General features: G+C 40.6%; 1 protein-coding gene across 3 annotated transcripts in view; it reads left to right on the forward strand.

The window, feature by feature from the left end:
- The window catches only part of LOC105203059 (microtubule-associated protein futsch), a 56,433-nt gene extending 29,862 nt beyond the window's left edge, over positions 1–26,571 (forward strand). For 2 of the 3 annotated variants that reach the window (XM_039458328.1, XM_039458329.1), the window contains exons 3-8: positions 5,384–5,482; positions 5,596–5,768; positions 5,902–6,059; positions 6,273–6,684; positions 6,811–21,553; positions 21,848–26,571. In XM_039458328.1, coding sequence (XP_039314262.1) covers positions 5,384–5,482; positions 5,596–5,768; positions 5,902–6,059; positions 6,273–6,684; positions 6,811–21,553; positions 21,848–22,017 — 15,755 coding nt within the window. In that variant the 3' untranslated portion in view covers positions 22,018–26,571. The remainder of the gene's footprint in view (positions 1–5,383; positions 5,483–5,595; positions 5,769–5,901; positions 6,060–6,272; positions 6,685–6,810; positions 21,554–21,847) is intronic. The other variant, XM_039458330.1, reaches the window with a different exon arrangement.
- Positions 26,572–27,606: the final 1,035 nt, after the last annotated feature.

The raw sequence follows: 27,606 nt of genomic DNA on the forward strand, positions 1-27,606 counted from the left end.
AAAAATTATTGCAGGGAAAAGTTGACAATTTTTATTTTTATTTTTTCTTTTAAGCAATTATTTGTCTGTGAAATTACGTGCATGTAATATCCGCATAATAAAACGTGTACGAATTACTTAGCTATGTATGTTGAAACACGCGAGCCAAAATAACGGGTCATCATCGACCTCCTCTTTGACATTTCTTCTCGGGAGATTAATCGAGAACAACGTCAGCGTCATAGCGATTTTCCTATGAAACTTTTTGACCCTCTTACATTACAAAGGCTTACGTCCGCTTATATTTCAGTTTAGCCGATATTCGCGATATTCTCAAGATATTGGACCGCCGGAGCACCGGTCTATATTTATAGTGGATGTGTAATATTTCATTGCAATTACGTTGCGGTTGAACGCGTATATCCTCCTTTCTCCATCTCAGATTCTCACAAAACAATCGTAGAGAGAAAAAGAAATGTTTTGATCGAACGACATGTATGCGTAATGATCCTTTTATCCCGGCTGTACTAAAGCGATACTTTATGTCGCACGTGTACATACTCACTACACGCATCGTGACACGTAGGCGCGTTGCAGGCAGGACAACGAGAAACCATTTCTAAACATAGTCGGGACAAACCCAGCATTCCCGGCATCCGTCGTCGACCAAAGAAAGAAAAGAAGAAAAGAACAAAAAAAAGAGAAACCAACAAGGAAAGTCAAATGTGCAAATCGAGAAACGCGAGTGCTCTGTAAGGGATGCGCGAGGCGGGAGCTACCGCGTGGAAACCGCGCAGTTTTGTCTATACTTAGCTTAAGCCGCTAATCCATAGGAACATCGAGTGTCAAATATTTCTTCTACGTGTCGCGAGGGATTACGGGGACGGGAGCAAGTTGGAAATTTCTCGAACGATAATTACGTCGAATTGCACCTAACAGTGACGTTCGCACATTTTTATTTTTGCGACGCCAAGTTCGAAAGGAAAAAAAAAAAACAATATCGCTCGGCTCAGAAATATTATAGGTCAGGGAGGATCGAGTTTATCCGTACGGAGAGAGAACCTTGTAGGATAAAGCTGCCCTTGGATTTTTTCCCCTTTTTGTAAATGTAATATATTGCAACGCGCGCCGTACGTATTACCGCGGTCGATCGTGAATAGTCCTCCTACACTTTTCACACGACGATCGCCTATTTAGATAGATCCCCATTGTGCGTATGATACAAACGACGTGTCAGAACGACGTTACGCTCTAAAGCAGGAAACCGCGGAATACGTCGACGTCCGCGGTCTGTTCTATGAAAATGTGTGAGCGCGCTCACGCGTATTCACGTACTTGTGGCGCACTGACAGCGCGATCGCGATTATAAAGCCCGGGGATTTTCGGGAGAAAGAACAAGCGCGCGCTCTTTAGTATTTGCAAGATAAATCGTTGATGGATTATCCAACGCTATTTTTCGTCCACTCGATGACACATATCATTTTATTCGAGCGACATTTTAACGTCGCAACGTTTTCCCGCTCTATTTATTAAATCGCTCGCGTTCAAATTTTTCTTGTTTTTTTTTCTTCTTTTTTTTTTACGCGCGATTTACTTGTTCCCCGAGTTTCGAATTCCGCGCGGTTCTTTTGATTGACGCGATGAGTCATTTCGTCGAACGGAAATTCGCTGTACGTACAGCCCACGGATAATTTAATTGAAACATCTGTTTTAATTAATGGTCAGACTGCCTTTAACTGCAATTGCAAACCGTATATACCTTCGGTGTTAATAAAATAAATTACTGATCCACAAAAGCGAACGTTCACACAGAGCATTTAACTGGAAACGAGTCCGAAAAATTTTTTGAAACGCCCGCAATACTCGAGAATTAATTTGTTCGATGTTCGTATTCTTCTCTCTGCTGCTAATTCTGTTTCTGTTAATCAGTACTTGGCGAATCGTTAAGCAATCAATTCACGCGGGCCGAATACTCTCGTAAAAGCCGCGCGGTTTAATTAATGATATTTTGGTCTCGTTAATTGACTAGATGATTACCACGACTAGACATGGTAATTATCGAGAGGTCAACACTATCCGTTTCGAGCGATCAAGTTCATTAAATTAGTAAATCAGCAGCAAATGCGGTAGTACGATAATGAGTCACAGAGCAACATTGATACCAGTTAGAAGTTTTATTCTGACAATAAATAGAAAGAAAGAGGTACTTACCTTGCTTCGCGTAAGAACATTATTTACCCAAATAAGTGGGATTTGCAAACGTGAGTAAATCATGAAACATGCTTCAGATGAAGATGCGATTTAAGTTTTCTTTCATTAATCCGTCAATGATTGAAAGATCCAAAGCTGCGCTCTATGAATCATGGCTCATGAATTAAAATCATAATTTTGATAGATTTATTCACCCTAATGAATGAAAAGAATATTTTTGCGTGTTTGTAGAATCGAAATCTGCATTTAAAGGGCTATTCTCGAATCTTGTCGATTCATGTTTTTCATGTGTTGAAGGCGAGTTGAAAGCGAAGTAAACGTATCGCCCAAGGGGACTTTTCTTATGCAAATTTTCGGGCTTGGTCACGATGTTTCTGATACTGATATTGCAGTCAAAACCTGTAGGGGTCGATGAGAATTAAGTAACGCTACCCTGCTGTGAGCATTAAGAAACGGCTTCTCTCGTATCAGCTTTGGGGCTTCCGATCAGTTTGACAACGTCAAGCACGCTCGGTGTGTTCCGCTGACATGGCAATGTGACTTTTCGCTGTCAGATAAGGCTTGATATAAATGGTCACGCAATCGCCTCAATTTATTGCATAAACCGTTTTTTTTATCATTAATCTACTTAATCGATTGAAAATTGACTGTACAAGAGCTGCGTAACAGCAAAAATACACAGAAAATTTAATGGAATGCGACCGATCAATCAATTAACGAGTACGGTTCATTTTGATAATCAGTACACATTTGCATAATTTATATTCCGCATATTCGCGGTTTTGAGTGTAATTTCGCGAAATGCAATATACATTTCGTCAGTCGAGTGGCTAATAATAACGTCCACGTTTACTGGAAAGTATGCAACACGTATTTACTTATTGCGGGATAAAATTGGAGGCAGCGAGGAAGCCGCGCGGAATTCGTTGCACCGACTAACGCCTTCTTCTCGTATCCTCTTTTTCTTCTTTTTCGTTAATTTTCTCCTCTCTATCCTCGGCATTGATTGATACTACGACGTTGCCAGGCAACGTCTCGAACCAGACTTGTCTGTGTACACGTCAGTATAGAATTACGCGAGAGCGAGTCCGAAGCCGAACCTCCCTTGGCAACGAGTTACGTTCCATTGTGCTGCATCATCAATCCTTTAAGTCCATACAAAATGCCGATGAATTTTTTTTCAAACGCTTCCGCCTGCGGAAGGAGGCCTACGGCGGTCTAAGAAAAGCCTTGCACTTGGATTGAATGAAATATTGAGCGATGAAGATCAATTCACAGAAATTGCCGAGAATTGATCCTAGAAATGTGCATACTACCGTCAATATCTTATAATAGATCAGCAATTTTTTGATGTTATTCACAAACGTAAAAGGGTGTCTGATACAGATTAAAATATTATGAAAAATAATGTAATACATCTTTATTTATTTATTTATTTATAATGTTTGCGTGATAATTTAATAAACATGTTTGATGCATTTCATATATATTTTTCATTAAGCATAATAATACAATATATTATAATAGTTATATTAAGAACATTTTCTCATCTCCAATTTTTAATTTTTAAAATTGTTTCTTGTTTGTGGTTATGGTAATTATTTTAAAATTTATCTAGAAGTGGTTATTGAGAGTATCGGATATTTTTTGCACAATGTCAAAAGTGAAGTATCTCTGCGTTAAAGTTGGCAATAGAGGGTAAGTAGAGGATGTGCGACGATCGATTGCCAGCTGGTAAGGAACCACGTGACGGGGTGCGGTGTTGGTGACGTCATAAAACGACCGCCTCCAAGCAACCCTCATGACAGACTGCTGATTCATTCATCTAATTATTCAATTAAGTTTTGGAATGCACTTTCTCTTTTCTTCTCTTACATTAATTATACATAATACAATTTGTATTTAATCTTTCATATGGTAATTTTAAAAATTTCAACGAAAACATGTTATTAACATTTTAGTATACTGAAAATCATAAATAAACAATTGCAACCTAATATAAATATACATAAATATATAAATATCTGTTATCATATTAAGCATTTTTTATAATACAATATTTTTCTTCTTTAAATAAAATAATTAATTTGATACAAAAAACATTTATTTAATTTTAATTAAAAGTTACATAGACTCAATTAAAATTAAAATTAAAATTAAAATTATAAATTAGCGCAAACATTTTAAATTAAAATATATTATTTTATAATATCTACGTAATGATGCTACATCAGACACGTTTTGTTTGTAGATAAATAGCTGAGAAAATTGCGGTGTGTTTATAATGTGATACCTAATTTACTTTTCTCATCAATCAACCTATAACTGGTCTCGACGTCTCCAACATCTTAACCTTAACCTTACACTTGACGGCTAAACTACCCTTATTCTATGAAGCCAAACCGCTGCAAGTCTTGTACATTTATACGCAGTTATAACCTACTGCTCCAATCACCTATAAACGTCTTACACTCGGATAATATTTAACCTCCGTCTGCAATTTTTACTCCCTTTGTCTGCAATCTAAATCTGTTTTGTTCAGTCTAAGTTTTTTTTTACCATTCTAAGTTTGTAAAAAATCTGAGAAAAAGATTATTTTTCAACACTTCTATTATTAAAATTTTTAATTTAAATGTTGAACCTTCAAATTTAATAAAAATTTGAAAAAATTTGAGAGTGAAATATTGTTTATGCCAAAAAAGATCCAGATTATAGAGGGAAGGTTAAAATAGCTTTAAGCAATATTTAACATATCTTCCTTGAGCAATATTTAAAGAGTTTTTTTTTTTTTTAAAGTTGTAGAGAGTTGAATGAAAATTGTTATCCCCAGATTATACAGTTTCTCCGTCGTTTGTTTTATGATACATAGACATCCGCTTAGAACGAAATTTGAAAAGTTAAAACTCTTCTAGCTTAACGTGGCCGAGCATATACAGATCATATATGATCTAAAATGAGAACAACCTACTTTCTATTCAAAATATCAGGGCCAGGCTCGGAAAAGCTTGGCCAAGTTCATGAGAGAGAGCATATCTAAAGTTACACTCAATCTTGAAGAAGAGCAGTGATTTATATGCAGATTTCATTTTATGAGTTTTCCTATATCGGTATCTACTTAACATGTATGAAGAAGATTCCGTTTGAAAGTTCAGCTATACTTAGCGATCGCCGTTTTTCTCTTGGATTGTTGCAGGTTTTCTATCATGGGACAAGGACAGTTGTCACGTAGATCTGGAGAAAGAATTATTGGCCTTAGTAGCGCAAGCTCCCGAAGGGGAGGAAGCTAGAAATGGTAATCAATGTTGTTAAAACATGTTGATTTAATCCGTTTTATGTTATATTACATGTAGCTACTCATTGTTATGCCATATAATTTATTAATGGATGTTGAAATAAAATTTTCAGGCGAAAGATTGATCCAATATGCCACCGAGAACCTCGTAACGGAAGTTCTCATTCACCCACAGACGAATACGTTATTACAGTGTATTCGCAATCTCCTTGCAAGTTTTACGAAACATCGGCACATCATACACGCTGGATACACATTCGGTGGCAATGGTTCCTGGATACTGCAGGTATTCTCATTTTTAAATAGCTACGTTCGATTGTCGATTGCCATGAAAACGAGACGATTAATTAATAATTGTGTGAAATATTGGCAAATAATTGTTTTCAGTTAGAAATTAACAATCAATTTTTGTTATTCAGGATGGAACTTTTAGCCTCGCGGATTTTCTGGATGCATTCAGTGAACATGAAGTGCAAAGAGTCCTTCGTGCCTACGAGAATAGTGTTACCGTAGATATTCATTGCGCGGGTGTTGGCGATTGGACGACAAGTCGATTATCGAAGGAAGCTTGTTGCAGGTGTGTATTTTTGTCATACATTCTTCTACGTGAACAACACCGTTTTGCGTCGCATAGCTGAAGTTCAATAATAACAAATTCTCAGATCATTATACGCAAAAAACGGAAATTAAAATTAAAAATTTAGATAATAAATTGCACGATATTTTTTTCTTGGATTGCATAATATTTTTTTCTATTTTATTTCTATTTCTATGTCGTTCGTATTCGCAGATATTGCAGAGTCAGAGTGAACCCCGACGATGTTCTCACAGCCGGCGTACCGGCTATCACAAGTTTTACGAATTACATCGGACAGTACCTTGTGCCGCAAACACTGGACCAGCTTATGGAACCGTCCGACGTCGTTGGAAACATTAGATTTAGCCATCCGACCTTATACGTCTTCCCCGGTGGGCAAGGTGACGCCGCACTTTTCGGTATAAATGGCTTCAATATGCTCGTCGACGGCGGCTTTGCCAGGAAAGCATGTTTCTGGGACTTTACCAGGCATCTCGACCGATTGGATGCTGTTCTAGTCACTAGGATAAATAATAGTAATATTGGCGGCATGTTTAGCGTTCTTCGTAAGAAGAAGGAGATGCACGTTTACCCTCAAATCGGCCATTTCTTCTGTAACTTAGTCGTAAGTAATTATTGTTCTAACACTTCTCTTTAAAAAAAAAAATTCTTCAATATATTTGCAATAAAAATTGTTCTTAAAAACCGCTAACACTATATTTTCTCATTAACAAAATTATATATGATACAGGAAAGAAGACAATCAAATTCACCTGACGGCGATAAGGACATAGATCCGCTTGTTCTCAACCTCACTGACATTGGTCAAGAGATGGTAGTGAATCTGCGACACATTAATCTTCGTGCTCATCCTTGCTACAGAGATCCCAATCCGATCAATCTCTATCACAAGGTAGGCCACGGCACTCTGGACATGTACGTGCTCAGTCCGAGCAAAGATAGTCGCGAGGTGCGCGAGTTCCTGGCAAAGTGGCACGCATCGGACTCAAAGATGTTCGCAGGTTCTCACAAGAAGGATTCAAACAATCTCACATTCCCGATCCAGAATCTTGTGTCGATATGCGCGCTTCTGGTTTGGCAGCCGGCCAATCCCGAGGACAATATTACTCGAATTCTTTTTCCTGGCAGCACGCCGCAGCATAAGATTTTTGCAGGTTTCGAAAGATTGAAGCATCTAGACTTTTTAAAACATCCGGTATGTTCAGCAAAGTCACTGTCACCGTCAGTATCTCTAGCGACACTCAGAGATAAACCGGCCAAACAGAAACTCAGTCTTATCGAGAAGGAACCCAAGAAAATTTTGGAGTCAAAGAGAGAAAAAAGGGAACCGTCGGAACCCAAGTCCATCAAGACCGCGGAGGAGAGTGCCCCCAAGAGTACTCCTCAACCGACGCCGATTATACCCACGAGTAAACCTAAAACTGAGATAAAAACGAAAAAAGTTGTAGAGAACAAGAAAATCGAGACTGAAGCGAAGGAGAGTAAGAAAATTGAAAAGGAACTAAAAGAAGTGAAAAAAGAGCCGAAGAAAGAACCAGTTAAAGCGGAGAAACGAGAAGATGATGTGAAAAAGACTGATTTAATCAAACCAGAGCCCGAGAAGACGAAGGAATTGAAGGAATCTAAGGAATCAAAACCTAAGCCCGAGTCGAAAAAGAAAGAACCGAAAGAAAGCAAGGTAAAAGTCGAATTGAAGAAGAGCGAAGTAACCCCGAAACCGAAGTTAAGCGAGAAAAGAGTTAAACCTTCAGGCTCGGAGAAAAGAGACTCCGTGAAATCCTCCCCTACTACCCCGAAGAAAACTTTGAACGGCGCTGCAACAAAGACGGAAATATCAAAGGCTGTGCTTAAACCGAAACCAGCGGCTAAGATCGCTCCAAGTCTTCCGGCTAAGAGTGCCAAAGAAGCTAATAACAGGAAAGTGGTGGAACAGAAAAAATCTGAAGTTGAGAAATCTACCGTGAAAGATACCGCAGCGCCTGTCACCAAGGCATCCGCGAAACCTAAGCCGATAGACAGGAAACCGATCAGTCGTCGTGCAAAACCGGTCAGTCCCAATAAAATACGTACGTCGAGTAGTCCGGCAAAATCTACTCGTAGTACTCCAACCGCCTCTGTAAAATCAGACAAAGATGGCGTTATTCGCAAAGTGAAGGGCGACAAAGGCACCACCGATTCGTCCACTGTCTCCACTCCGTCTGGCATTGAACCAGAAGCTATAAAACCGATCGATAAGAGCTTAGTCGAACAATCTGAAGATATATCACTAGATTCTATAGAAAGCAAAGTGCTGGCAGATCTCAAAGAAGAGCGAGAAGTAGTCGAAGAAATAGAGGCAGTTTTACAGAAAGCGGAAAGAGTTGTTGAGACTCAAAAGGAAGAACGTTTCGAGGGTGATGATGAGATCACGGCTGAGGCTACTGATAAGAAGGAGGAGGATGTCACGGAGGAAGATGTCACTGCCGAAATTGAGGACGTCCCTAAGAAGGAAAGTTCTAGAAAGGAGAGTCAGGAATTGACTGAAGAGGATGAATACCTTATTGTGGAGAAGGAAGAAGTTTATACTGAGGATTCCGCTCAGAGTGGTGAGGGCGAACAAAAACACGTTCTCGACGAAGCTCAGTCGGAAAAGGCGAAGGTATTAAAAGATGTAGAGGCAATGAAAGAAAAGGGCGAGAAGGAAGAACCTGAAGAGAAAGGGAAAGATGACAGTCCGGAAAAGAAAGTAGAGAAAACTGAAGATAAAGGGAAGAAAGAAATTGTTGAGTTATCTTCGGAACACAAGGAACAGTTACAGGAAGAAGTAAAGGAGATAATAGCTTCTGCAGCCGAAATCGTACAGAAAACTGAAGAGAAGGACGACTCCGGTAAGAAAGATAGTGAAGATCTGACGAAGGAGCCATCTAGCCTAAGTCCGGACAAATTGGATTCATCAGAGAAAAAGACAACCGATACAGACGTTAAACCGGACGCCGATCAAAAGGAGAATATTCTCGAAAAAATGGAAGAGTCCCAAGAGCGAATTTCGACGATAGAATCGGGGGCCACTACAACCGCCCCGACTTTGCCTGAAGACGAGCGAATACCATTGGATGAAATCAAAGAAGATATTGATGAAAAACATGTTATTGAAGAGGTAAAGGAGAAAGATGTTTCTATGAAGAAGGAAGAAAGTTTTGTTCCGGAAACTGTTCCCGAGACTGTTAAACCAGAAGTTAAAGTATTCGATGTTCGCCAAGTAATGCAGAATTTGCAAAGAGATATCGTTAAAACACCCGATGAAGTCGCCGATCTTCCGGTTCATGAAGAAGTGGATCCAAAGCTCTACAAGATGGAAGATTTCGAGAAGGGAAAAGAGGAGAAACCATCGCCGACTGCGCCGGAAGGTAAAGAATCGCCCACTTCAAAAGAACAGAAGGGCGTCTTCAGTTTCTTTGGCAAGGTAGCAGATAAGTTTGAAAAAGGTATTGATAAATTGACTAAGAAGACAAAGAAAGATTCTGAGAAAGATTCCGACGAAAAATCTTCCTCAAAATCGAGTTCTCCGAAAGAACCGAAAGAGCCAGTAAAAATGCTCTTGGAAGAAGTTGATGTGGAAAAAATGTTTCCCAAAATCGGCAAATCCGTTGACAAACCCGAAACGTTTGAAGAAATAAAACCTACAATTGCTGATGTGAAAGTAGCTACCATCAAGGAAACTGCAGCGTTTATACAGGAGGAGATAGTGGACGCGCAGAGGCAAAGTGTACCGGATATCGAAGAAAAGATTTCAACTGATAAGTTAGATGAAGTTAAGAAGGTAGAGGCTCAAACCGAAGAATTGTTCCTCGCGAAGGACGTATTGCCAGCCGCCGATTTGTCGACGAAACCAACTGAAGACAAGGACATTGCGAAAGAGATTGAACTTCTAAAAGAAGAAGATATCGGAGAAGATGTAGAAGAGGTAAAGGCACTTTTGGAGGAGGCTTCGAAAAAATTTAAAACTGTGAAAGATAGTTTAAGAGATTCATTAGAATCTTTGGAGGATAAAATTAAGGAAGAGATAGTTGACGTACATGAAATACCATCCATGTTGAAGGATGCAGTAGAGGATACCTTGGCAGGAGTAGCCGAGAAATTGGAAGAGATGAAGCCACATATCGATAGCCATTTGACCGACATAAAAGAACCAGAGAAAGTCAAATTTGATATACCAAAGGATGAAGAATTTGAAGAGGAATACGAAGAGGAGATAGAGGGGCCATACAAAGACATGAAAGAAGCTGTCAAGGATATCGGAGAAGTCCTTGCCGGCAGTGCCGGCATTGAACTCGAAGAAAAACCCAAAGATGTCATAGAAATAGTGAAGAAAGTCGCCGAAGTTCTCAGAGAAGATGATTTTTTTTCTGACAAAACGTTATTTGATCAAGACTCTAAGAAAGGAGAGATCTCACCGATTTCGACGGATAGAAAACCGTCGAAAGAAGAAATTTCCCCAAAGATGCAAGAGGATGTTGTGATACCGGATAAAGTTGATATTGCCGAAATTGCAATGCCTGGCTTTAGTTCAAAGGGACTTGAGGAACCTGTCGAGAAGCTCAGCAGCCTCCCGCTCGAAAAACCTGGCGCTCTCGAGATAAAAGAAGAACCTTGTGTAAAAATAGTGAAAGAAAAAGACGATATAATGTCGCCTGTGAAGGACGTAATAAAGGATATGCGGGATGCCCAAAAGATTTGTGCGGAAATGTTAAAAGAGGATCAACATATTTGTGATCAACATAAGAAACCAGAACACGATGATACGTGTCGGGTAGATGTGATGAAAGCTGGTATCGAGTGTGTATGCGTGAAAAAGGAAGTGAAACGAGCATCTTCCGAGGAGAAGCTGGACGAGGAGGTAGAGGAATCCGTGATCGGTTTCGAACAAAAGATTTCACCGGCAAAGGCGGAGATAGTGATGGTGACTCCTGGTTCTACGCCGACCTCACCGAAATTTGTTACGGACAAGATGTACGAAGGATTGGAAATTGGCCTTCAGAAACCTTCCAAGTTGCCGGAGGATATCAAGCAAGTTCTCGACAGGGAAGCACCCGTTGAAGAAGTAATTGAGGAATTTATTATCACGAAAAAGAAGAAAGTCACTGTCGAAGTGATCGAATATATCACTGTAGTGAAGCGCATTCCGAGGGAACGCGTAATTTATATTATCGAAGAGATTATTATAAAGAAGGGACTTCCAAAAGAGAGCGTGGTAGACGATCCCGAGATTTTAAAGTTGAAGGAATCTATTACGCCTGAGAAAAGATTGGAGATCGAGGAATATATCACTAATGAATATATTGTTAAAGGAAAGCGAATTACTATAGAAGTCATTGAGGAAATCTCAATTAAGAAAATTGTGCCTAAGAAAATTCTCATTGAAATTATTGAAGAAATCATTGTGAAGAGAAAAATCGCCAGGCATATGATACTAGATGTTCCTGAAGATGTATTATTGGAAACAGTTAAAGAAGAATTGCCAGAAGAATCGTTAGAACAATCGGCAGAGGAGCAGATAACACCAAAAATAGATATAACTGCGAAACGAGAATCAGTTGCTAAAGTTTCTGCTGCTCCAACTGGAGAGAAAGAAGAATCAATTACTGAGGCGTCTGGTATGGAAATTCCAGAAACGGAAGAATTGATAACTTCGCAAAAAAGAGCAGAAGTTGAAGAATATATTATTAACGAATACGTTACCAAGGGGGATAACATTAACATTAAAAAACTTGAAGAAATCTGTGGTAAAAAGAAGGTGCCTAAGAGAACCATTATTGAGATTATCGAAGAAATTATCATTAAGAGAAAAATACCGAGGCATGCAGTGCTTGCTGTAACCGAAGAAGAATTATCACGTATTATCGAGGAAGAAGCGATTCCAGAATCGCAAACATTAGTTGAGAAAAAAGAATCGGTTTCTGAAGAGAAAAAAACTCTAATTAAGTTGGAAGAAGACAAAAAAGAGGATGTGCTCAAGCGAGAAATGAGTAGTGACGAGGAGTTATCGCCCATGTCTGAAGAGGAGGACGTTGAGAAGGAAGTAGATGGATTTGTCAGTGTACCTAGAAGGATTTCCGATACGGCTGACGCTAAGAAGAAAGCAATCCCAGACGTTTCGCCTACGGTTGCGAAGGAGCACGAAAAAGATGTGATTGATGACTTCGAAGCAGTCGAGCAAGAATATAAAGTACGTGATGTACCAATTACGTCTCCCGAGAAAGCCGATGAAATGAAAGAGAAAGAAGACGTTGAAGAAGCTCTAGAAGATACCACGAGTGAAGTGATCGAAGCGGACGAGAAGTTCGTGCAAGAAACTAAAGGAAAGGTGGGAAAAGAAGAGCTTCCAAAGGATATTAAACCAGCTGATAAGAAAGGACGGGAAGAGTCCGAGATATCGGAAATTGTCGATACTACTGAGAAATATTTGGACGAGGCTAAAGAAAAGACGGATGACATTCTTTTGAAAGACACTACTGCGAAATTGATGCCATCAGTCTCTGACAAAGCAGAGAAAACTTTCATCGACGAATTAAGTAAGGAAATATTTAAAGAAAAAGCCGAGGAGCCGCAATTTGAAACAAAAGACGATAAAGCAAAACCAACAAGTCCAATTAAAGATGAAATATTAAAAGATATTGTACATTCTATTGAACAAGTTCCTGAAAAAATTACTGAAGATGTGAAGCCAGAAACAAAACTCACAGATGCGACAGGCTTTGCACAAGAGCCGAAAGTAGAACTACTTGAAGACGATAAGAAATCTAAACTATCAGAGACCATGGAAAGTAAAGAAACTCTAGTAATTGAAGAAGAGAAGAGCCCTCAAATTGACGATGGCATTGTCAAAAGAATGCTGGTTACAGCATGTAGCGAGGATGGCAGAGAAGTAATTGAGATTTGTCCAACTGGCAGTATAACTTTTACAAAGACTGTCACTCCGGACGATTCTCTTAAGGATATATCTGCTAAATCCACACCAGATAAAGATTCTTTAATTTTAGATAAGGACTCGCACTCGGGCGTGAGTACTCCTGAGAAGGATAGCATTTCCGAAAAATCTGCACCAAAAGGTAAGGATAAGATTTCTCCGGACGATAGCTTGGAAAAATCACCCGCTGGTCCTCGTGATTCGCAGGATCTTGAAGACAGTTTGGAAAAATCGGAATCGCGTAAGCCACCAGAACAATTGGAAGATATTACAAAGCCGAAATCTCCTGCTAAGGATACAGGAGAAATTGAAGAAAAAATCGAGAAATCAAGAACTCCCTCACCGCTCGAAATAAAACACGAAGATGTACAAAAACCAGAATCACCTCTTGATATGAAGAAATCTCCGATAGAATCAGCCGAAAAACCAAAACTTCCAATCGAGAAGGTGCTTCCAGAATCAAAGAAAGAAGGAACGATTGGTTTTCCGAAGACACCCGAATCTCTCCATTCAGAGGATGTCTCACCAGCTGAAACAATTTTCTCAAAATCACCAACAGACAAATCTGAAATGTATTTTGCGAAAGCACCTATTACCGAAGAAGACGTCGAAAAATCGAAGCAGGATATTATATCTCTCGATAAGTCCTCTAGTGTTTTAAGTGGTAAAATTGATGAGAAGGAAACTGATAAGCCACAATCGCCTAGTATCATCGAAAAAGAAACGATAAGTGAGAAGTTGCCTATTTTTGAAAGTGAACATGACGATGAAAAGGGACCAATTGACGAAGCTAGATCTCCAAGTGCAATCAGCGATAAATCTGATGAGAGAAAGGAGGCCGAACGTTCGAAGTCACCGAGCATAGTTGCGGATAAGCCGGATCTTCAAGATGTGATGGAGCGTTATTTAGAGAAACCAAAATCCCCTATTTTTGATAGGCCAGATTCGCCTAAAGCTATTGATAAGACTGAAGAACATGATAAAGATAGATCTCCCAGTATAGCTAGTGATAAATCAGATAGCAAGAAAGTAAGTGACCGTTCTAGATCACCAAGCATTTCTGTAGAAAAAATAGATTTCAAAGATACAGACTTATCAATCGAGAGAACCCGATCGCCTAGCGTTAAGGACGACAAACTGGAACAGTTTCCAGTAGCAAAATCAATCGATGACAAAACCGAAATATCAAAGGACGCGTTAAAATCTCCAAAGCTTGAACATAAATCAGATTTAAAAGATATAATGCAACTTCCAGACAAATCACGATCATCGAGTGTGACGAGCGAACCTAAAGAACCAGATCGTTCAAAGTCACCGAGTATCGCTGGCGAAAAACCGGATATGAAGGATGTGTTGGAAACATCGAGGGAGAAGTCGAGATCTCCGAGTGTCTCCAGCGTAACAAGCGAACACAAAGAACCAATTGATCGTTCCAAGTCTCCGAGCATTGCAGGAGAAAAAATAGATCTGAAAGACGTTGCGGAACCCACAGATCGCTCAAAATCGCCAAGTGTAACGGGAGAAAAACCAGATATGAAAGAAGTCACTGCAGACAAATCAAGATCTTCTAGCATTACAGGAGAACAGAAGGAATTGCCTGATCGTTCCAAGTCTCCGAGTATTGTTGGAGAAAAAATAGATTTAAAGGATGTTGCGGAGCCCACAGATCGCTCAAAATCGCCAAGTGTAATGGAAGAAAAACCAGACTTGAAAGAAGTCACTGCAGACAAATCAAGATCTAGCATTACAGGAGAACAAAAGGAATTGCCTGATCGTTCCAAGTCTCCGAGTATTGTTGGAGAAAAAATAGATTTGAAAGACGTTGCGGAGCCCACAGATCGCTCAAAATCGCCAAGTGTAATGGAAGAAGAACCAGATTTGAAAGAAGTCACTGCAGACAAATCAAAATCTTCTAGCGTTACAGGAGAACAGAAGGAATTGCCTGATCGTTCCAAGTCTCCGAGTATTGTTGGAGAAAAAATAGATTTGAAAGACGTTGCGGAGCCCATAGATCGCACAAAATCGCCAAGTGTAATGGAAGAAAAACCAGACTTGAAAGAAGTCACTGCAGACAAATCAAGATCTTCTAGCATTACAGAAGAACAGAAGGAATTGCCTGATCGTTCCAAGTCTCCGAGCATTGCAGGAGAAAAAATAGATCTGAAAGACGTTGCGGAACCCACAGATCGCTCAAAATCGCCAAGTGTAATGGAAGAAAAACCAGACTTGAAAGAAGTCACTGCAGACAAATCAAGATCTAGCATTACAGGAGAACAGAAGGAATTGCCTGATCGTTCCAAGTCACCGAGTGTTGTTGGAGAAAAAATAGATTTGAAAGACGTTGCGGAGCCCACAGATCGCTCAAAATCGCCAAGTGTAATGGAAGAAAAACCAGACTTGAAAGAAGTCACTGCAGACAAATCAAGATCTAGCATTACAGGAGAACAGAAGGAATTGCCTGATCGTTCCAAGTCACCGAGTGTTGTTGGAGAAAAAATAGATTTGAAAGACGTTGCGGAGCCCACAGATCGCTCAAAATCGCCAAGTATAATGGAAGAAGAACCAGACTTGAAAGAAGTCACTGCAGACAAATCAAGATCTTCTAGCATTACAGAAGAACAAAAGGAATTGCCTGATCGTTCCAAGTCTCCGAGTATTGCAGGAGAAAAAATAGATTTGAAAGACGTTGCGGAACCCACAGATCGTTCAAAATCGCCAAGTGTAATGGAAGAAAAACCAGACTTGAAAGAAGTCACTGCAGACAAATCAAGATCTAGCATTACAGGAGAACAGAAGGAATTGCCTGATCGTTCCAAGTCACCGAGTGTTGTTGGAGAAAAAATAGATTTGAAAGACGTTGCGGAGCCCATAGATCGCTCAAAATCACCAAGTGTAATGGAAGAAAAACCAGACTTGAAAGAAGTCACTGCAGACAAATCAAAATCTTCTAGCATTACAGAAGAACAGAAGGAATTGCCTGATCGTTCCAAGTCTCCGAGCATTGCAGGAGAAAAAATAGATCTGAAAGACGTTGCGGAACCCACAGATCGCTCAAAATCGTCAAGTGTAATGGAAGAAAAACCAGACTTGAAAGAAGTCACTGCAGACAAATCAAGATCTAGCATTACAGGAGAACAGAAGGAATTGCCTGATCGTTCCAAGTCTCCGAGCATTGCAGGAGAAAAAATAGATTTGAAAGACGTTGCGGAGCCCACAGATCGCTCAAAATCACCAGGTGTAATGGAAGAAAAACCAGACTTGAAAGAAGTCACTGCAGACAAATCAAAATCTTCTAGCATTACAGGAGAACAGAAGGAATTGCCTGATCGTTCCAAGTCTCCGAGTATTGTTGAAGAAAAAATAGATTTGAAAGACGTTGCGGAGCCCACAGATCGTTCAAAATCGCCAAGTGTAATGGAAAAAAAACCAGACTTGAAAGAAGTCACTGCAGACAAATCAAGATCTTCTAGCATTACAGAAGAACAGAAGGAATTGCCTGATCATTCCAAGTCTCCGAGTATTGTTGGAGAAAAAATAGATTTGAAAGACGTTGCGGAGCCCACAGATCGCTCAAAATCGCCAAGTGTAACTGGAGAAAAATCAGACTTGAAAGAAATTACTGCAGACAAATCAAGATCTTCTAGCATTACAGGAGAACAGAAAGAATTGCCTGATCGTTCTAAGTCTCCAAGTATTGTTGGAGAAAAAATAGATTTGAAAGACGTTGCGGAACCCACAGATCGCTCAAAATCGCCAAGTGTAACGGGAGAAAAACCAGACTTGAAAGAAGTCACTGCAGACAAATCAAGATCTTCTAGCATTATAGGAGAACAGAAGGAATTGCCTGATCGTTCCAAGTCTCCGAGTATTGTTGGAGAAAAAATAGATTTGAAAGACGTTGCGGAGCCCACAGATCGCTCAAAATCGCCAAGTGTAATGGAAGAAAAACCAGACTTGAAAGAAGTCACTGCAGACAAATCAAGATCTTCTAGCATTATAGGAGAACAAAAGGAATTGCCTGATCGTTCCAAGTCACCGAGTGTTGTTGGAGAAAAAATAGATTTAAAAGACGTTGCGGAACCCACAGATCGCTCAAAATCGCCAAGTGTAACGGGAGAAAAACCAGACTTGAAAGAAGTTACTGCAGACAAATTTAGATCTTCTAGCATTACAGGAGAACAGAAGGAATTGTCTGATCATTCCAAGTCTCCGAGTATTGTTGGAGAGAAACCAGATATGAAGGATGTTACGGAGCAACCTGATGAAAAATTAAAGTCACCCACTGTGATGAGTGCTATGAGTGATCTGCAGGGATTCGAAGATCGATCAAAATCGCCGAGCAGTACTGATCTAACAGACATTACAGAACGATCGTCATTGGAAAAATCTAAATCACCTAGTATTGCAAGTATCACGTCTGATCAGAAGGAACCAGTGGATAAAGCAAAATCGCCTACACTCTTGGATAAAAAAGAAGAACCTGACAGGAGCAAATCTCCAAGCATGGCAAGTGAAAAGTCTGACGGAAAGAAATCTGCTGATGGTTCGAGAGCAACCAGTGTTACGGAGGAAAAACCAGATCTTAAAGACGTGATAGAACCACCAGCCGACAAATCTAGATCATCAAGTGTTGCGAGTGAGAAAGCGGATTTATTTGGAAAATCGACATCGCCTACTGTTTCTGACAAATTAGAACCACCTGTTGATCGAAGCAAATCTCCCAGTAGTACTGACGATAAATCTCCGAGTCTGGACGATATGAAAATAACACACGATAAACCGATATCCTCAAGTATTGTTTTAGATAAGCCGGACGATAAACAACCAATAGAAAAAATAGATATTGAGGGTAAGCTGTTAGAAAAGCAATTGCCTCAAGAGGAAAAGTATGCTTTTGTCTCGCATTTTGACATAGAAAAACCCCTTGACGAGAAAGACGAATGTAAAGAAGATAGCAAGAGTCCTATAAGTTCTTCCGAGACAATTGAGAAAAAAATGCAGAAGATTCGTGAAAAACGATTTGCTGATTTTAAAGAGCCAGACATTGGACAGTCGAGTAAGATAGAAAAATCAGATGACGAAGACGAAGACATCGTTAAAGTGACAGTTGAAAAGAAGGCGGAGATTGAGAAGTATATTTTAAATGAATTCATCACGAAGAAAAGAAAGATCAGCCTGACAGTGATCGAAAGATTGGTTATGATGTATTCAGTGCCGCAATTTATAGTGATGGAGATAATAGAAGATATCATCAGCCGCCAAAATATGCCCAAGGGTGCTGTCTTCGATTTCGTAGACGACGAAGTCTCGTTTAAACCTCAATCTGAAAAAGGACCAGAAGCGAAACTGCTGACATCGCAAGAAAGAGCGGAGGATTTCGGAAGAATTGGTATTACTCCGGAGTACATTCAGGGTCATGAAAAGCCAGGCGACACTATGAGGGGCGAAAGCCCAGATGGCAAAATATCTCCCGTAGGGAGTGATCGATATGGCAGGGACTTAAAAGCGGCGCTTTCTGTCAGTCCCAGTTTGAGTCCGGAGCTTATTCCATCCGATAAATCGACCCAGGATAGTCCAGCTCGATCGGAGCCGCATATAGACGAGGAGATCTTAATATCGGAACAGAAGCGTATGGAAATCGAGAAACTTTTAGAAGAGGAATACATAAAAAAAGGAAAAAAAATTACGGAGGTAATACTCGAAGAGATAATCGTCAAGACTTCTCTACCCAGATACATTATCTTAGAGATTGTGGAGGAGATCGTACTGAAGAAGAAGATTCCGAGAGAATCTGTGATCGATGTTGAAATTTATCATGAGGAAGAACCAGAAGAGGATTACGATAAGGCGATGTATCGTTATGAAGCAGCAGCGGATGTAGATTACGAGTTGCCGCACGATGCTAGGAAATCTTCGGTTGAATACAGAATGGGGATGTATCCGGAATCAAGTGAGCGACAGATGGACAAATCTGATTATCCGACAGAATACGAGAGCCAGTTCCATAAAGCTTTCGTCGGCGGTATGACGGAGATGAGGACGACACATATAACTACGCTGTCAGGAAAATCGACTCCGGAATTTACACATGATGCGAAGGCTATGCAACCCACGCAAACTGTCACGATATTGAGAGAAAGTAAGATCGCGGAAACTATTGATAAAGACGAATTTGATAAAACTGCGGGGATTTCGGCAACAGTTTCCGATGATCATGCAGTCGAACCACAAGAAATAGCTAAAGAAGTTAAACGGCCGAGTATTCAGCAAGATGAGCCAGAGGCAATTACCAAGCGAGAGATTGTGGAACACGACGAACCAGAAGTGATCACTAAAGTCATTACACGCGAAATTATTGAACAAGACAAGCCTGAAATTATCACAAAAGTGATCAGACGTGAGATTATCGTACCGGATGAAGAGACAGGCGACTCGAAGGAAGATTCCGGTGAATGTACGAAGACAATTACAACAAGAACAACGCGAACAATCGTGACAGAGGAATTGCCAGAAGCTGAATTAGCGCAAACCGATCCTTCGAAAATTTACACAGATCTTACCTCAAGTACAAGCTACAGAACTGTGAGTGACAAAGATGCGCCTGATACGACTAGCGTTGACGTGAAGCAAATCGTGACAACGGTAACTACTGTCACTGGTCCGGATAGCAAAGTTACCACGCAGAAAGACGTCAAGGAGAGCGTGGATACCTTGGCCAGCAAGGAATTATTGGAAAAATTGACGGAAACTGCTAGTCCTGCGGAACAAATTATCAAGGAAACTATCACAACCGTGACATCGGGCATTACAACACCGGACGTAAAAGCTTTCTACGATTCCGGTAAATCGACACCCGATCTTAAAGAAGAGACTAAACTCGAGTCCACAGAAAAAGAATGCTTAGACGCAGACAAGTTTGAACATCCAGTGTCTCCTTTGATACGAGATCTTATATCTGAAGACAAGAGTTATTCGGGCAAGTCCTCACCAGATATATCGTTGCCTAAAGACATTGTCTTCAGCGGCAAGTCTACGCCGGAGATTCCTATGTCACCTTTGATTAGAGATGGTGCCGTGGTTCAACCTCACGTATCGGGTAGATCAACGCCTGACAAGAGATCCGAAGGTCGATCATCGACGAGTACACCGGAAGGATTTAGATCAGTCGAGATGCTTCGAACTATCGTGACAACCACGAAGACGGTATCTGACGAAGGTGAAATAGTGACGACTACCAGGGAGGTCACGGAGACGACAAATGAGAAGGGCGAGACGGTTGTGTTGACGGAGAAGACTGACGTGAAGGTGGACGAACGTCTGCCAAGCAAAAACGCCGCAGAGAGTGCAATAAGCAGCATCATTGGTAGCATTAAATCCTCGGAATTGCAACGTACTGGCAGTCCAGGGCCTGATGATATAATTAGCGAAAAGGATCCGGTCGATCCATCAAGTGAGCACAGCAGTGTGCATAGCAAAACCACAACACAGCTATGGGGTAGCAGCGAGGAGCGACATTATTCTGACGATGAGCCACCCAGTTCACCTTTTTCTTTGACCTCGCAAGTCGAATATTCACCTCAAGCGACACGTCATTACGAGTCAGCTTCCGACACGCAAGAGGAAGAGAAGGTTGAATTTTCAGCAGTCGCGATGAGTAGCAGCTTCTATGGCGAGCTACCAGCAGTACCGCCCCAGATCTCTGCTATGAAAACTTTCCACGGTGAGACTGGTATGCAGAAAGATAGTGATCCTGTTCACAGCCGATTTACAGTAGAAAAGGAGCCTGTCGGCGAATATGGTGAGAAATCAGACGCGAAGAGATATGTCGACGAGGCCGACCTCGATTTTGAGAAGGCTTTGATGGATCGCAAGGACATGAAGGAGGCCGGAGGGGCTTTCAGCAGCGGCATATCGCCCATATATACGAATGGTAGTCTTCGACATGAAGCGACCGACGAAAAAGATCACCCGTCGTCTTCATTCCAGGACGACACTAAGGATGATTCAAAGAAAGATCCTTTAGAGGGATGGGGAACTCCTCTCGGTTTGCCATCTCCTAAACCACCTAGGAAATTTAATCTGAAGAACTCTGCTCAATCTCCATCGTGCTCAAGTGAGACGACTTCCGATACTCTAAATTTCGACGTTATAAAAAATTGGGGAGAACCTCTTAGGCTGCCCTCGCCCGCACCCGTGACCAACGAAGTATCGAATAAGGGAACACCCAGTACACCAAAAAAAGAACGGAAGCAAACAAAGAAAGTCCAATCGGAGAACATCAAGAACAAGAAACGTTCAGAAAGCCCTGGTAAGAATGAGAAGAAGGTAAAGGATTCGAAGAATAAGTTTCAACCAGTTTACATGGACTTGGCGTACGTGCCCCATCACGGAAATTCGTACTATACTTCCTTAGAATTCTTCAAGAGAGTGCGGGCGAGATATTACGTCTTTAGTGGCACCGAGCCCAGTCGGGAGGTCTACGATGCTTTGCTGGAAGCTAAAAAGACTTGGGAGGACAAAAATCTCGGTAGGTTTATTAAGATAGCATTAAGTATATAGCAGATCCATAGTTTATATATTCAAAATTAAAGAATACTTTACGGAATTCAAATTTTACGACTGCAATTAATATTTTTTTTATCAATTATTTTATTATATTTTTTTATTGGTTTAATCTCTAAAATTAATTTAATCTTAAACAGCATTATAAATTATTTACTTTATAATTATTTACAGTATAAATTATTTACTTTTTCTTTCATCATTCAATATGTTTCAAACATACATATTTTTGATGTAACTGTCACCTCTTTTTTTTCAGAGGTAACCATGATTCCAACCTACGACACCGACACTTTAGGCTATTGGGTCGCCGATAATGAGGAGGCACTCGCGGCAAACCACATAGACCTGTCACCGTCCGCATCCCGGTGCACTATTAATCTCCAAGATCATGAGACTAGTTGCAGCGCCTACAGGCTCGAGTTCTAGGGATTAGCAGCCTGCTCAGCCGTAATAGTCGAGTTCTGAGCGGCGTCCGGAATGCATTACCATTCCGCATTTTCGGACCCATTTCTGCAGAAGAAAAAACCAAAAAAAGAAGAAAAAGAGTCGAGCACTCAGGCCGACCTACCGTCCCGTCAGGTGATTCCTGATCCCTCTTCTAGAAGACCCGAAGAAGAACAGCATTTCGAATTTTCGAGATTCCCTCGCGGTCGTAGCTCCGCGGCCTAGAAGAATCGTAGAAATTCTGTCGAACGATGTAGAGGCAGTCCCGAGGAAGCGAGACCTTTTGATCGCGCTCAGGTCTTAAATTGGGATTGTTAATCCCAATTTAATCTAAGTTAGGACGTTCTCCTTATTCCTTCGTGAAGAGACGATGCGGGCGACGAGAAAAACAGAAAAAGAGAGAGGAAAAAGAGAGAGAGATCGCGAGGGTTTCTTCTCTTGCACGGGGATACAAGGTATAAATTATCTACTTTTAAGAAGTCGATTGTTGATAGGAAGAATTCCATTTTGATTAAGATTTATTCTGCGCTAAGAACAGCGGCGCTCATCGACGGATGTTTATATTTCCACGTTTTGCACCGTTCGCAGCCCGTAGTGCGCTGATACCGCCTGCAATATCTTATCGATCACTATTCAAGTCGAGGGTGTTCTTGCGAAGATTTTGCGCTGACGCTAAAGCAAAGAGGAACGATGATCGTAACGTTGCACGAGAGACGATCGATCGCGAATCGACGAAGATCCGTAAGCGCCGCGGTCTTGTGACAATCTGTGCGCTAGTCAACCGAAAAATATAAATTGATTTTTTTTTAGGATATTCCAATTTTTGATTCACTGAACGCGGATCGAAAAATCGATCTCCTTCGCCCGCATCCTCTCCTCGTTCAGCAAATCAAAGTAAAACTTTTAATCTTTGACACAGCTGTCGCTTCAAAAGCACCGCGTAGTATTTAGTGCATCAGTTGAAAGAGAAAAAGAAATAATGAGAGAGAAGTATCGCGATTCAACTTACGTAGGGAGGAGGCATACATTTGAAAACGGGGTTTGATGGAATGCGCATTTGATGGACGCGCACATGTCAAGGGAGACTCATCATTCGTGTCGTTGATGAATCGCGTATGGTCCTTCAATGGGACATGTAAGGACATGAGGCACGAGGAGAACGATCCACGTTTCACCTACGGTAACATTATCCTTCGTTGTTACAAGACTAACGGTCCCCTTTCTCGTCGTAAATGTCTATTCATGCATAGGTAAAACGGAGCTAAATTCCACCGAGAAGTACTAGGGTAGGAGTTATCTGTGTGTCGTGTTTCTATATCGTAGAGAATAGAGATACGCTGAGGAATGGTGGTCGCGGGCTTGACAGATTCCGTCGCCGCGTGCAAACGACGCGGCCAAAGCCAGCCGAGGAGTCCGATGAGGTTGTTGCCAGAAGAAATACATAAAGGAGAATGCAGAGCGACGATAACATGTCTCAAAACGTCCATCCAAGGGACGAACAGTCCGTCTCTTCGATCGTTTCTTTAAGTTGCCTCCGATCGTGGGAACCTTCGTTTTCCGAGGCTGCGTACTCCGAGGAGTATAAACAGTACTTTAGAAAACAGCGATCGTAGCATCGAGAACCTTTTACACTCATCGATATTATGCGAGACTTGCGTGGTGGACGATGACATACACAGAGAAATAAAATCGTCCTGTTCAAGTGGCCACACATCGCATCGCTATTCCGATGAAGACGAGTGTCGGATACGTCGAAAGCGATAGTGAAAGGTACCATATAATGATCAAACTGTTGCGCCGTATAAACAATTTTACAGCAACTCGTCCATCTCATGGTCAAAGGTTATAAAAAATATCTGAAGACCCCTAAAGACTCCTAGGATAAAGGAGGAATTATCGGGTGAAGAATAATCTGTCCAAAGCAATTCTTCAAAAGAAGAATGATTATGACAGTAAAAACTCGATTGACCAACGGTGTGAAAGAAGAGTTGTTGGACACTTATACCATGACGTAGTGTCAAAAGAATGGTTCAAAAGAGAGAGAACACTAAAAGAAGCTTGAATTGGATCACCGCTGTAAGAAATTACGTCATTGTCCTCGTAATGACAGATCGAACAAAGTTCTATCTGATCAAGCGGCGTGAGAAGCGTTTAGCCGATCGCTGTTTTCTCAAGTATCGACAATGTCCAAAGAAAACCGATCGTTGATCATTGAATAAATATCCGTTCCCAGATAGATTTCGTGGTTCGTCGCTGGCTTGATCTTGAAATCAGCTAGAGTGCATTCGAGAGAGTTGATTGAGAGATCGATGAAACTTTTTGTACTTAACTTTTTCTTAGCTAAGGTGTTTTAAACCAAAGCATGACGAACTGACAAAGCGATGGCGATGTCTACAACGACGGACAACGATCTGATAACACGAAGAAGGAACGTGCCGAGGGAACATCGCGCTTATTCGAGACTTTACGTGGGACATGATTGTTTTCAGCAATGACAAGTCTCCCATTCATTTTTATCTTACGGCAGGATGGTAACAGCGTTCCATTCGTGAAAAGCTGTTTGTCGTGATTTCCTGATGCAGGGGTATGCGTTTATCAAAGGTTATTCGTGAGAAAGTCGATGGCGTGGTACGTTAAGTTCTGCTTAAACAGCACAAAGGTCTAAAATATATGTACAAGATGTACTACGTAAAGTACTTTCGGAAAACGAAGTCCTTTCGGACGTTTTTTACGATTTCAGACATTTATGCTGTATGAGGATACTCCATCTTGTCTAAGAGACCGAAAGAGAGAATATCTTGATCCTTAACGTTCTTATAATTGTATCTTAGAAACCCATCTAGTGCCGAATCCGCGTGCGTACCCCTAGATCGTAATTGTCGCATGCCGACAACGTCATGTCAAGTCGATTGTCTTGAATTAATTAAATTCTAATCGAAATCAAAACGTGTCGGTTTCGACTTGGTGCGTGTATGACCGCAGCTGCGATTTGAAGATGTACTAAAACGCGTACATAAATGTTGATCATTACACGAAATTACGGAAAAAAAAACGAGTTTTAGGCCAGAAGGGGAATATACGACAGGTAACAGAGAGACGAAGTGCGATTAAGCGCAATATCGAACTGTAACTTATAGAGGACACCTTTACTCACCATTTTCGCGAGATCCACAGACGGAAGTAATATTTTAACGAAATTAATATTGCAAAGATGGTGGACCTTTGTGTTTACCATCGACATTCTATGATTTTATGACGAAGATCAAGAGACTTTTAAGTAAAAAAATGAGAACGCCTAAAAAATCAGGACGTTTTTCGTACGTTGTATTGAAGTATGACACTAATGACTACAAGCGGATTTCGCCGAAAGTCGGAGAAAGCTTTCCTCTATATGAGACACATTCGTGCCTACACGAGAATGATGGTGCTCGATTAGACCGATCATTGATGACGATACTGAGATACGGTGATATTGGGAGGAGGGGGGAAAGACGACGATGAAAGCGATTTGTCTTGTCGCTGCAAACGAGAAGCGATAGAGTGGCCCTCGGGCCCGGTTTCTATAGATTAGTGCGTAAGTTTTTTACCGCCTGTAAGTTACACACAATTTTCGGTTCCGATCGCGAGACTTACTTTCCCACACGCATACATATATCGTATATCGCCCACGAGCTCATTTGTCATTCGTCTGATTATTTATTGTTCATTCTTCGTTTGCGTTCATAATTACTTTTTTTATCACATTCGCACTGAGGCGCGCTCATTCGAGTTAATTAGTCAAAGAAACGTGAGATTAGTAATATCGTTTTACCTTTCGACAAAGAGTTTGTTTTGCAGATCAGCGAAAGAGAGGACGAGTGTGCGAGGGACTTTTGTAATAGGAAGTAACGTAAGAGAGAGAAAGTGTGGAGTGGCGTAAATGACATCGAGAAAAAAAAGAAAAACGATAACGATCAATATTGTTATAAATACGATTATTATCATACCAATTACTTTTAACGACTATTGTGCTTGTTATCATTGCGATTAATATTATTGTGCTACTACTATTATTATTATTGCGATTACTATTAATATTATTGATATTACGTTCACAAGAGAGAAGGTCATTATCCTCATCATCATCATCGTTCTCTTTCTATCACACATATACATGAATAGAGAATTTTTATATTTATCGATACCTTCATACGTATGCTGGCGAGTTGACGTGCAAGAGAAAAGTATTTAAGACAGAAGTAGAAGGAGAGGAAAAGGAAAGAAAGACAGAAAGAAAGAGAGGGAGAAGGATGATGACGATGAAATATGTGTACCTATGTATTTACATATTATTTATTGACAAGTAATATAATGACCAGTTATCTAGGTAGGATGTTAAAATTATGAAATTCAATTTAACGAAAACAAAATAAATTAATAAACTATTAAAATGAGAAGCTATTGTCGATCGATGATGATGCGCGCAGGATAGATTAAATAAACGATGAATTTATTGGAGTAATTTAAATAAAAATTATAAAAATAACAAAAAAAAAAGAATAAATAAATGATTAGGAACGAGCTTCACTGACACAGATTAGCGGGAAATATGAAGGAAGAAAAAATATATATATTATATATATATAGATATCTATATAATATATGAATAAAGTACGTAAAAAAGGAAGTGTAAAAGAGCGTGAGAAAGAGACAGAGCGAGAGAGATAGAGAGATGAAAGAAAGAGAGAGAAAGTAGGAGAGAGCGAGAGAGAGAGAGAGCAATTAAGATGTGAAAAACGTGAGCCTCAACACCTGTACGAACCCCCAAAAATCGCGGTGCTCGACGGATGCGAGAACGGTGATATCGATGATTTCTCGGTAGAACAATCAATAATAATTATTAATTAAATGAGAAAAATTGTCGATCGTTCCAGGCAACGGAGGAAAGTGGCTACTTTTCGCTCTCGATGTTCCTCGATTCACTCGCGCTTCTTTTCCTCGATCGCTTCTTATTTTCACGGGCCGGACAGACGGCACGAATCGACAAAATCAAAAGATGCGCCTTTCCTCCGTCGCAAAAAAATTGTCTCGGATATTCTACGAGAAACTCTAGTCAGAAATCTTATTTCCTGATGCGAGGAAATAAAAAGGAAAGCAACTCCTACTCGCGGAGTCACGTTGTTACGCGAAACTTCGCGTTTCCGGACAGCGCGAGATTGGAGAGACGTCCAAGAAACGTTCCGAGGATGCTGGGGATGCACTGTGGACGTAGCTCGAATATTCTCTGATATTTTGATGTTATTCGAGTTCCTCATACGATTACACGATTACGCGGTTCTCACCCGTCGCAGCGCATCCGCGCGTCGCATTCTTTTCGAATAACGAATTAAAAGAAAAAAAAAATAGAAAAAAAAACTTACTGTGGAGTGTTCATGGTGCTATGATTATTATTATTATAGAAATAACGATGTTACGCTATATGATAAAAATGATAATATAATAAATATATACTATACCTTAGAATTTGTCGCCTGTGTGCCTCACGCGTCTTGATTTTCTCCTCGTCGATCGACCGTAGATCAGCCGCCTGTT

Source organism: Solenopsis invicta, chromosome 16 (genome assembly GCF_016802725.1).
Source record: "Solenopsis invicta isolate M01_SB chromosome 16, UNIL_Sinv_3.0, whole genome shotgun sequence".
NCBI classification, from domain to species: domain Eukaryota; kingdom Metazoa; phylum Arthropoda; class Insecta; order Hymenoptera; family Formicidae; genus Solenopsis; species Solenopsis invicta.